Consider the following 11,964-nt stretch of genomic DNA (forward strand, 5'->3'; position numbering starts at 1 on the left):
GTGCTTTAGCTTGGATGAGTTGCGCTTTGGTGACAAAAGTTAAGGATTTTCTACGTCTTTTGTTGGAATGTTTTTAAAAGGTAGCCCGAAGGCAAAAGATCCTGGGGTCATCGTATAATCCCAACAAAATCCTCCAAAATGCACAATTGGGCACACCAAAGTATCCATTATTATAGGGGAAAGAAGACGGACCCCGATCCCCCCCCCCCAAATATATATATATATATATATATATATATATATATATATACGCACGCACGCATAGGTATATTGTGTGTGTGGGAGGGCAAGAACAGGTGTACATAGTTTGTGTCATTGGAAGCCAGATTGATGGAGAGCCTCACAGCAGCAGGATTCTCTTACAGTCGTGCTCACACAGCCAAACAGCTGCGTACTATACAGTACTCCTACTATGAGTACTACTACCAGCACTACTGCTAATACTACCACTGCTACTACTACTCCGTGCGTGCGTGTACTTCCTGAAAGAAAACCCACACTTTTGTGGCGATGCCACATGAGGAGGAGGGGAAGCAGCTGAGGGAACAAAAGTTCTCTCTCTGTCTCTCTCACTTAATAACTTTGTCTACTGTCACAGAATTTTAAAATATTTCTATATACGCCAGCAAAGCTACGAGGATATCCCTGCTTATGCAAAAGAAAAAGAAAAATAATCAGTGGCTTTTCATGTTCATATTTGGCGCTCTCTAGTGGTGGAAGTGAGTATGACAGCTCCTCGCTTGACGTCATTTAGTCATGAGAGCGCGTCCCTCTTTTCTGCATATTTTCAAACTGAATAGACTGCGCCAAAAAGAAAGTCAAGTGCAATGTGTCTCCTGCAAAGCCACAAGTGGCCGCACACAACAGCACATCTATGGTCAAATCACTTTTTGCAGCCTACCACCACCGGTGAGACCAAATTGTCGTCCCTCCGCAGGGGGTCAAGGATAGACATGAGGATGGCGACCCCAAGTGGACAAAATAATACCTGCACTTCACCGACATACTTCGTATTGGTAATACGCGTAGCACATTCAAATTTTGAAAACGACTCCCCCCGCGGCGGGTTGCGGCAATAAAGATGTGCTCGTGCAAGGCAAATAATGACGCTCCCCTCTCCCTTTCCACTCTACTTCACCGGTTGATGTGAACGCAAAGCTGCTGTTTTCTTGCGTGGATACTCAACTGGTCAAAGGGCATTTCAATATTCTCGCTCGTCTTGTACGTGGCTGGCATGGACTGATGAACAAAGGCAAACTAATTTTGCAACAATGGAGTGACATTGGGCACGGCCAACTGCTGCTTCTGGCGACGTTCAAAGCTACGGCTGTGTGAACTTCAAGCGCTGACTGTCCGTTCCGTACCCTTCCAAGTGGCCAATGTCATGAAAGGAATCGCCATGGAGACAAGTCCCGGCAGTAGCTGTTGCAGCCCTCGGCGTAGCGACACAAGGGGCACGGCGGAGCTGCCTGTGGACGCGAGGGACTCTGCAAGCGCCGCTTGTGAATTTATTCAATCGACGGGACGATTATTTCAGCGCGGAAGGACTTGCAAGTTGCAAACGCGAACCAGTGCGTTTGACTGGGTTGCGCCCCAACGGCGATCGGTCGCTGAAGCTCTTGAAGGGGGAGGCGAGTCGGCTTTCACGCCTCTTGGCACCGTCACTGTCACATTTCCCAAGACGCCGCAGTTACTTTGGTTTCATCGTAGCAACAGTAACAGACGATGCCAAGAAGGGGGAGGGCGGCAGAGGCGGCAGGAGATGCGGCTGAGAACCAAAGAAGCGGCACGTCTTGGAATCTGACAAGCAGCCGGCGGCGCAAGACAGGCCGCTTTGTTTTGCCTCATGAAAACTTTGGACTCCTTTGCAGCATCTTGACAGTCTGTGAAGTCTCTTTTAGCATGCAAAAGGAAACGCAGACCTTGTTGCTCAACTGTGGCGGCGTCACGGGCGACGGCCGCCGAAGGGAAGGCGCCGAGACTCCTTTTTCCTGGATTAGCGGTGACGGTTCCTGAGAATGCTCCATATTGACGAGTTGTTTCTTGGAAGGTAAGGGCACGGTGGCGAAAGCTGCCCGCGCTTGGCTGACTCCAGCGCCGAGACCGGACATCTGGCCACTTCCGGAGCCTTTTCGGACTTGAGCGCATCCATCCATTCATCCTTCAAAGTGCTCCTCCGGTTCAGGGTCACTTCCAAGTCAGAGTGTGTGATGAGGCCAAAGGGGGAGCACACCGGGGACTGATCCAGTTCGTCACAGGACTGATACAAAAGCGCCCTCGATTTCGAGCTTTCCAGAAATGTTCTCGGACTGCGCATATAAGGCGTACTCGAGTAGAACCTGCAGACTCCGTTTAGAAAGGCCTGAGATTCGGACCCGGAAACTGAGGCGGCTGTTCTAACCGGTGGTGCCAAGACTCGAGGCCCCTGGCGGCTCATCCATCCATTCGGTTTCTAAAGCACTTGCCCCGTTGCGGGCGAGCCGGAGCCGGAGCCGGAGCCGGAGCCGGAGCCGGCCGACTTGTGGCGAAAGCTGGACGACACCTTGGACCGGTTGCCAGTTGCCAATCTGGAGCTGGACCGCCTTTCGTGCCATCGCCGAACCCGAGCTGCCTGCCCCGAAGTCCGTCCGTCTACTGTACCGCAACGCCGTCAGTGACTTCCTTCAGGATCATCGTTCGTTGCGGGACTGAGCAAGCGACGGGGAGAACTTTAACTCGCGGTCACCATGTCCGGCGGGGTCGGTGAGGTGGACACGGAGCGGCCCGCCGGGCGCCCCGCCGGGCGCCCCGCCGGGCGCCCCGTTGCGTGCCCGGGTCAGACTGCGGGTGCCGCGAGCATCGGCCGCGGCCTCCTACGGACGGTCGGCAGCGCTTTCACCCCCGACTCCCTGGAGAGGCTCTACCAGAGCTACTTGCGCCGGCGCAGGCAGCAGAACGTGCTGATGCTGGTGACGTTCGCCGCTCTCTTCAACAGCTTTGTGGTCGCCACGTGCGCCGCGGCGTACAGCGAGCACAAGCGGGCCACGCTGGCGGCGGCGGCGGCGGGGCTGGTCGCCGACCTGGCCTTCGGCGAGCTGCACCGGCGGCGCAGGCCTCCCGGGTCGGCGCTTTGGCGAGGGGCCGCGCCGTACGCGCTGTGGCTGCTGGTCAGCGTCCACGTGCTGTGCTACGCCGGCCTGGACTCGCGGCGCGTCTGGCGAGCCGGCGACGCGGCGGGCTGGCAGGCTTTCTTCAGCTTCTCCACCTTCCTGACTCTGCCCCTGGGCCTGCCGGCCCTGCTCCTGCTCTCGGGCCTCTCCTGCGGGATCCACGTCCTGCTGCTGGGACTGACGGCGGCTGGCGGGTTGGAGGACAGCGCGCGGGGGCCGGCGCCGGTCAGGCAGGTAAACGCGCCGCTCTCGGACAAAGTAGCCGTCATCCACTGCGCTGCTTTTGAAGTCCCGCTCTGTCACGGTTGCCTGAATCGCAGCTCCTGGCCAACGTGACGCTGTACCTGTGTGCAGCCACAGTGGGCGTGATGTGCTACTGCATGTCTGACAGCAAGTACAGGACGGCCTTTTCGGAGGCACGTCAGTCCCTGGAGGTGAAACTGACGCTAGAGGAGCAGAGCGCCCAGCAGGTACGCCGCACGTTTCATTGGAACAGCCCGCGCCGGCCCATTTGTGACGCTTGCCCCGAAGAGGGTGATTGGGGACGTGCTTGTTTTCGCCTGCCCGACGCTCATCGGGGACTCGGCCCGGACAACGACGCCAACTGCCGTCGCGCAAACAAGCTGCTGTAGCTTAGCCGGGCCGGCGCAGGGCCTTCGTACGTCTGCGGAGCGGGAATCGTCACCACCTCAAGCGTGCGCGATTGTTTCCGCTCTCCCCGCGCAGGAGGAGTTGCTGTTGTCCATCCTGCCCAAACACATTGCGGATGAGATGCTGCAGGGTTTAAAGAAGCAGGCCAGCGACAACCGAGTCCAGCAGCAGCAGCAGCAGCAGCAGCAGCAGCAGCAGCAGTTTAACACCATGTACATGTACCGCCACGAGCACGTCAGGTGAGCCACAACCTGTTGTTTGTTCGGGTTGCACTCGCTTTGGACGCCAGTCCTTTTGCAGCAAACGGGGTGGGGCCTACAATTTGCATTTTCCACGCGCCGGCATTGAAATGATTTCTCGAGCTCGCTCTTCCCTTCTCTCTGTGACATGCATGCACTCGCGGCTGACAACGAGGCACTCTCGAGCATCCACGCCAGCAGACATCTGAAAGGAAGGGGTGCAGCCGGAACTGGCTAGCTCAATGCAGGTGGCAATTGCGACTCATGTTTTACTCCCAAATTGTCGTTTTAGAACAAATCTGAAGAAGCTAAACAGTCGACCTCTGCCTGATGACAGTCCCCATCGCTTTCAGTCTTTGCATGTTTTCGACGTCTTCAAACATGAATGATATATTTTGAAAATGTTCCACCTTGTGAGACCCAAGAGCGCAATCCATCAAGAGCCCAACTCAAGTTGCTTCGATCGTAAGACATCAACTACAAAGTGGCCCGAAACGGCCAGGCGTGCACTAACCGGCTGCGCGTCACTTGCCGCCGACGGAACTTTGACTTCCTTCTTCCGAGCGTGAGCCGCGCCAGCTTTGCGCGGTTTCAAGTGCGCAAGTGAGCCCGGGCCTGTTTGTGGCAGCATCCTGTTTGCCGACATCGTGGGCTTCACCCAGCTGTCTTCCAGCTGCAGCGCTCAGGAGCTGGTCAAGCTGCTCAACCAGCTCTTCGCTCGCTTCGATCAACTGGCCGAGGTGAGTTTGCGCCCGTCCGCCGACCCGCCGCCGCCCGATCACGCGGCCGATGACGCGACGTCCCCTCTGGTCGCGTGGCAGCGACACCATCAGCTGCGGATCAAAATCCTGGGCGACTGCTACTACTGCATCTGCGGTCTTCCCGACTTCCGAGAGGACCACGCCGTCTGCTCCATCAAGATGGGACTCTCCATGGTAGAAGCCATCTCGTGAGTGCTCGCCGCCGCCGCCGCAATTCCGTTTCGTATCCCGACGCCTGGTGGCCGAGCGCAAAGAGAGGCATTTCCACACTAACGATCCAAAAGTGGTCGAGTCGCGACGGCCCCGAAACGGCAGCCATCGTCTCTGCCTCCCTTGCGGCGACAGTTACGTGCGAGAGAAGACCAAAACGGAGGTGGACATGCGAGTGGGCGTGCACACGGGCACCGTGTTGGGAGGCGTGCTGGGCCAAAAGCGCTGGCAGTTTGACGTTTGGTCCACCGATGTCACCGTCGCCAACAAGATGGAGTCGGGGGGCATTCCCGGGTAAGAGACGCACGCGTTGCCCGACTTGCCGTCTTTGGAGGCTTGACGGCGGCGCTGTCCCCGCTACGTTGCCTTTTCCTCACGATGGACGTTACCGCGCCTCCGCGTCTTTCGTGTTTCTGTGCTGCAGTCGAGTGCACGTTTCCCACAGCACCAAGGAATGTCTCCGTGGGGAGTTTGAACTGGAGCCGGGAAACGGCGGCGACAGGTGCGAGTACCTGCTGGAGAAAGGCATCCGCACTTACTTGGTTCTGCTCCCGGAAAACGAGGCCGACGACCTCCATCCAAAAGTGAGCGCGCGCTACTTTCCGCCGGGCCCATCAATTTGCTCCCAGGACGAGCGCGCTAGTTGACTTTGTGGAAATGGTCCCGTTTGTGTTTGTGTTTGTGTTTGTCCTCGCCCAGGCGGCCAGCGTCGCGTCGACCGCAACGTCGCGCCGGTCCATTAGCGCCACCTCGAACGGCAACGTAGCCTCGTCGTCGCCGTTCCGCGACTTTCAGCAGGAGGTAAATCAGCGCGTTGGCTCGCCGACGCTTTGCCGACACCCCGCTGGCCGCGCCGATACGAGAACTGTCGCACTCACGCCCGCGGCAGGGCCAAAGGATGGTGAAGCGACTCAGAAAATAACAAAGCAAAGCAAAGCTCACTCTATGGGGACGTCATTTGGACGGGTGCGGGTGTGCCTAATCCTGTGGCCGCTCTTGTGGATAGCTTGTCTTCTCTTGCCCGCCGACTCTTGTCCTCTCCTCAGCGCTACCGCCTGGCCGGAGAGCAAGTCATCACCGCGCGACTCCGGCAGGAGCTCCTGGACAGAGAAACACAGCAAATGTGAGGGCAGCGGACGAGAGGCGGCGAAATAGTCGACTTTTGTACTTGACTCCTCCCTCCTCCGTGGCTTTTGCCCAGATTAAAGAAGCGCATCCATCCCGTGTCGCTGCGCTTCGTGGACGGCAAGCTGGAGGCGCGCTACTGCTCGGAGAAGGAGAAGCGCAGCGGCGCGGCCTTCTGCTGCTGCGCCATGGTGCTGCTCTTCATGGCCGCCAGCCAGGCCTTCGTTGACCCGCGGTAGGTCCGCCGTCGGCCGCTATCTGCCCAAAGCCGCTGCGGCGTTTGTTCCCAAATCCTCAATGGCCACTTGGAGGTCCTTTTGCTACTTTGTACTGCTCGCAAGACAACTCGGCGCTCTAGAAAAATCGACCCACGCCGCACTCCGCTCCCCCCACCCCAGAAATGAGCTTGCCGGGGTCAAAGGGGGGTTTGCGTGGTCGTGTTTGCAGACTGCTGGTGAACTACGTGACTCTGGCAGTAGGAGAAGTTCTGCTGCTGCTCCTCGCCGCGTGCTCCCTGGCTGCCGTCTTCCCCCGGGTAAAGGCAACTTGCCGTAGATCTTGCCGTCGCCGTGCGTGGAATGGTGACCGGAACATTTTGCGGCTAGCTCTTTTCCAAGAAGCTGGTGTCCTTCTCTTTGTGGATCGACCGCACGCGCTGGGCAAGAAACACGTGGGCGGCGGCGGCCATATTTGTCCTCACCATGGCCGTGATCGCCGATATGGTAAGGCGCGCTTTCGACAGCGTCCAAGTCAAGACGCACCTACCTGTCCAACCATTTTTCCACCCATCTATTTTTGTTGAAAAGAATTTTCCTTGGTCTCATCTTTGTACGGTATATCACCAAAACTGAACTGCTAGCTTCCCTTCACTTCCTTTGCGACGTCGCGATATTGACAGAAAGAAATACGCACTGCTCTTTTGTCTTCGGCGTTTGATTCATTTGGGCAGTTTTGCCATTGCCTTTTTTGGGGGGCCGGGGGGCTCGAGCGCCTGCCCCCAAATAGAATGTGTGCAAATGCCCTGCGGCTTTCCTCTGCATCCGCCCACTTGTCAAGCCACTCCCCCGACAGCCGTCTGGCCGCCTGCCGCCTGTCGTCACTCGAGCGCCTTTGGCGTGTCTGACTGGCTTCCCTCCCGTGGGCTCCATTAGTCATCCATCTCGGCGCCCGCAAGCTCATTTGAGGAGGCCCCCACGGAGCCTGTCAAACACGCCGCTGCCGTTTAGCCAGCTGACAGGCATCAGGAGGGCGCTCGGGCGAACGTTGTCGACTGTCACACTGTGAGCGCACGCTGGGGAAAGACGATCGGCTCTGTTGATGTCAGAAAAATACAAACCCGTGCTCTATAAAACATGCAGTCGTGAAGGCAAAGAATCCTCGCTTTGACCAAGCAAGCGCGGGCGTTCCAACAGCGACAAACGGATATATACTCAGCACGGAGGTAATATGCCGTTCTTGGCAGAGGATAAAGAATGTATGCCAATTGTCTAACCTGGCATTCATTTACATGGCTTGTAAATCGGGTGACAGGTTCATATCTCAAGGGGCCACTCCAGCAAATTCAGCTGAAGTCCGGTTCTTGCTTCATTACTTCCGCCGCCGTCCCTTTTTCCTTTCCGCCAATTTGCTTCATCTTTAACGCCCAAAGTCCGACTTCCGCCGCTTCCCATTTTTTTGCAGCTCAGCTGCGTTCCGCCACACCTGCGGCCGCTCAACGGCACGTCGGACGCGGCGCCGGGCCGATGCGCCGAGAACCCGAAACACTACGGCTTCTTGGCCGTGATGTCGCTGATGGCCGCCGCCGTGCTGGTGCAGGTCAGCCACCTGATCCAGCTCAGCTTGATGCTGCTGGTCGTCACGGCGACGGGGGCCGTGAACACCCACAGCTGGAGAGACGTCTACGATCTGTATGACTTTGTGCACTTTGCATCATACAGGTGGGGGATCGAACATTTCACTTCTCACGCAAATGCAAACGTCCGATTAATGAATACAATTCTTCTAAACCCAATATTTGCCATATTTCTCATTGACGATTGTCAATGCGTGCGCCTTTAACAATTCCGTACGAGGGACATTTTTGTCACTCAAATGGGAAAATCAACGCGCATCAATGAAATGCCTTTTTCCCCCCCCGCAATGGATCGGCCGAGCAACAAGTAGCCAATCGTCCAACTCACGACCCTGAAAAAGAATCCAAGAATGATGTTGCTCCAGAAAATGATGTATTTTAGCTGCGAAATCTGACAATAAATTCTCCCATTTGTGTTCAATGTGTAACCCGGAATTAGAATGTACACCGCGGCTATCGAATGTATGTTGTTGTTCCAGAACATCCATGGTACCGTCCAAGTACCTGATGACCATGATGAGCGTGGTGATGATGGTCAGCCTTTACCTCTTCGCCCGCCATGTGAGCGAGTCCCTTCCCGCTGGTCACGGGACGGCCGAGGACGGCCGCCGAGCGCTGACCTTTGTTTGGTGTGTGTGTGTGTGTGTGCGGGCAGTTGGAGCGCCAGTCCAGGGAGTTGTTCCTGTGGAAGGTGGGCGTGCACGAGCAGAAGGAGAAGGTGCTGGAGATGAGACGCTGGAATGAAGCGCTGGTCACCAACATGTTGCCTGAGCACGTGGCCAAGCACTTCCTGGGCACCAAGAAGAGAGATGAGGTCAGGGTTGTCCGCGGGCTGAGGATCACAATTGTCCCTTTGTAGCACAGGGTGGCCGCAACCAAGCGGAACAGGCACCAGCCGCCCAAGAGAAACAATGAAAAACAATGAGCAACAAACGGCACTTAGCCACTGGTTAGTGGTCATGAGTCATAAACTTCCCCAAAATGTCAAACTGACTACAAGAGGGGACTGATCGATCCTAGAGCACTAACGTTAAATGACGTCGTCGCTAACGTTGGTTACATTTCACTCGATATGATAAAATGCAGTTTTCATCAATTTATGTAAAGGTACAACACTGTATGCCAAATTGGAAGTTGTCTTCTCAATACAAAATATCGCATCAAAAAAATCACCCGACGCTAGTGTTCTCAGATGAATTGATGCAACATTTCAAGGGAGAAAGCACGAGGCACAATACCAATTATGACGTCGCCAATGTTTCCCCGCCAAGGTGTGCATTTTTATATTCCTAAATCTCACGGCGCACCAGCAGACTAGCAGTTGCTAAATTGTCTTATGCCTCGGGCCGCTTCCGGGTCCAGTGAGTGAGTTTTGTCAAATGAGGGCAGGAGGGTGACAGACGTGTGATTTCAGGAGCTGTACAGTCAGTCGTACGAAGAAGTAGGCGTGATGTTCGCGTCCATCCCCAACTTCTCCGACTTCTACACGGAAGAGAGCATCAACAACGGAGGCATCGAGTGCCTCCGGATCCTCAACGAGATCATCTCCGACTTTGACAGCGTGAGTAGCAGGTCGTTGGACATTAAAACGCTACAAACCTCTCTTCCACAGGGTTTTTGTGATCGGGGAAAAAAAATGTCCAAGGTTTATCTATTCAAAACTTTTCCCTACTCATATGAGATTTCTCTAAATATTCCATACGTGAAATGTGTGCACATACCTTTGGGGCGGGGAGGGGGTGAAGTTTTGAAATGAATTAATTCAGTGGAATTAAAATTGATGTCCAAAATGTGCAAAAAAGAAATCTGATTAAATATACCTTTTACACCGTCCAATCTCCAAATACTTTTTGCTCACAAAGCATATAGTGGCCCTCCCTTTTTCAATGCAGTTGTAAAATAAGTCGAGTCGGCTTTACAGATGTCATTTGTTGTATGTAAAGACATCTACGTGGCTTATTTGTTATCGGGGCGTGACATCTATTTCCGTGCAGAAAGACCGTGTGTTTCTTTCACTTGACTTTTGCCCCAACAGTTACTGGACAGGGACGAGTTCCGCAACATCACCAAGATCAAGACAATAGGAAGCACCTACATGGCAGCGTCGGGACTCACCCCAAAAAGCAGCGGCAACGGGCACGGCCGCCGTCACAAGGTTTGGAACGCGGGCGCGGCCTTTGCACTCGGACGAACGCATCGGCGTCCTTGGCAACCGTGCTGCCTTTGTGTCGCTGTGCAGCCGGAGGAGCTTCTCGAGCACTGGCAGCACCTCGCCGATCTGGCAGACTTCGCTTTGGCCATGAAGGTCACCCTCGACAACCTCAACAAGCAGTCCTTCAATAACTTCATGCTTCGAATCGGTCAGTACAAGCTGTGTGTGTGAGTGGGTGGGGGTGGGTGTGTGTTCAGTGCTTCTAAACTCCCACTGCTTCTTCTGTTGTGTGCACCATGGCCACCTGAGGGCGGTATATTACAAACATACAAACAAATATACTGTACATGGAGACATCACACTAAGCGTAGTGCGACACAGTAATATCAGTAATCCTTTAAAGGGGATAAAGAATGTATGCCTGCTTGTATTCTCATACTATTTGCTTACATGTAGTGCTGGACAGTTTGTATTCCAACATCTGTTGCTTATATAACACCACGACCGACTGACTGATTTTGGACACAGTCATTCTTTTGAGGATTTGTTTGACATGAAGTCAGTGTGAATGAATTTGCGTTTTGGTTGATATTCAAATGGCGTCCTCCCTCAGGGCTCAATAAAGGCGCCGTTCTGGCCGGCGTGATCGGAGCTCGTAAACCTCACTACGACATCTGGGGGAACACGGTCAATGTGGCCAGCAGGATGGAGTCCACCGGAGTCATGGGAAACATTCAGGTAAAAACTGTGTCCACATCAAGGGTTTCTAACATCCGAACCGCTTTTTGAAAATGTGAGAGACACCACGCAGGATGAAGAATGGAGATGACTAATGCAGTGCACGGTACGACACACAGTGACGTCGATGATGTAGTACCAAGACTGACCTGCGAGAGGCACTACCTACCGCCGCACATACTCATGTAGCTCCTCTGTTGAGGTGTCAGGTGCCTAAACTTGCCCAACTTCCAACACGTTGGTATTTCTCTCCCTAATAATTGACGTGTATCGCCGAGATTCACCACCGAATCTTTATGTTTTACTCAAAAGCCAACCCAAAGCGATGCAACGCCGCCATCTACAGGGATCTGTGTACAAACCTGAATTTCTCAGACAAGCTGGGCGCCTACTTGCTGCCACACATACCTAACCAATGTATTCGGTTGGATTCCATTTGCCGACTGTTCCTGTGCATGTTGGTGAATGAGTTAAAAAATAATGACAAAAAATCACATCACACACCCAAAAGTCCTCCACGCTGGGTGCGAAATGTGAAGTGTTGTTTCTGGGCTTCCCCCAGGTGGTGGAAGACTGCTTCGACATCCTCAAGTTCTACGGTTTCCGCTTTGTGCGAAGGGGACCCATTTTTGTCAAAGGTAAAGGCGAGCTGCTCACCTTCTTCATGAAAGGCAAAGAAAAAAACACCAGCGACGTTCTTCCACAAACGGCTCTTCCGCACCAAGTGGTGCACGTGTTTTGACCCACGGACAGCTGAGACTACACAGTACCGTACTATGCCCATTTGGCAACATCTGCGGTTTTTATTTTATTGCTATTGGTCAAATGCTCCGTAGCATTGCTAATTATATGTAGACCAACATCATAAAATAACAATTCACCCCACCTGTACAGTAAAAACCTGGCACTTGATTTATAAAGTGTTTTGACGTCATTTATACTTTTTATTCAATGTATTTTAAAACAATATGTATTTGTTACCTTTCATTAAACAGGTTTGCACATGTCGGTGATCTCATCTTCTTAACCAAACCACAAAATATGATTTGATAACTATTATCAATCAACTTAGAAAGTCCACTGACAA

The 11,964-nt window shown here is 53.9% G+C and overlaps 1 protein-coding gene across 6 annotated transcripts; it reads left to right on the top strand.

Moving 5' to 3' along the window:
• The first annotated feature begins 1,015 nt into the window (after positions 1-1,015).
• Positions 1,016-11,883, top strand: LOC147128597 (adenylate cyclase type 3-like). 6 transcript variants are annotated; one of them, XM_086018348.1, is made up of 20 exons: positions 1,016-3,383; positions 3,470-3,619; positions 3,876-4,039; positions 4,668-4,779; positions 4,861-4,988; positions 5,146-5,304; positions 5,435-5,594; positions 5,710-5,811; positions 6,057-6,133; positions 6,212-6,370; positions 6,583-6,670; positions 6,741-6,857; positions 7,816-8,072; positions 8,467-8,548; positions 8,643-8,801; positions 9,402-9,548; positions 10,023-10,142; positions 10,227-10,347; positions 10,753-10,877; positions 11,440-11,883. In XM_086018348.1, exons 1-20 carry the CDS (start codon positions 2,727-2,729, stop codon positions 11,617-11,619), a joined length of 3,264 nt encoding a protein of 1,087 aa, XP_085874474.1. In that variant the 5' UTR covers positions 1,016-2,726; the 3' UTR covers positions 11,620-11,883. The 6 variants fall into 6 exon arrangements, 5 of the variants coding, with proteins under 5 accessions (XP_085874474.1, XP_085874475.1, XP_085874476.1 ...); XM_086018349.1 differs by having other exon boundaries at positions 6,756-6,857; XM_086018350.1 differs by having other exon boundaries at positions 5,456-5,594.
• Positions 11,884-11,964: the final 81 nt, after the last annotated feature.

This window comes from Filicampus tigris, chromosome 20 (genome assembly GCF_054856515.1).
Source record: "Filicampus tigris isolate MCC_2025a chromosome 20, RoL_Ftig_1.0, whole genome shotgun sequence".
Classification (NCBI taxonomy): domain Eukaryota; kingdom Metazoa; phylum Chordata; class Actinopteri; order Syngnathiformes; family Syngnathidae; genus Filicampus; species Filicampus tigris.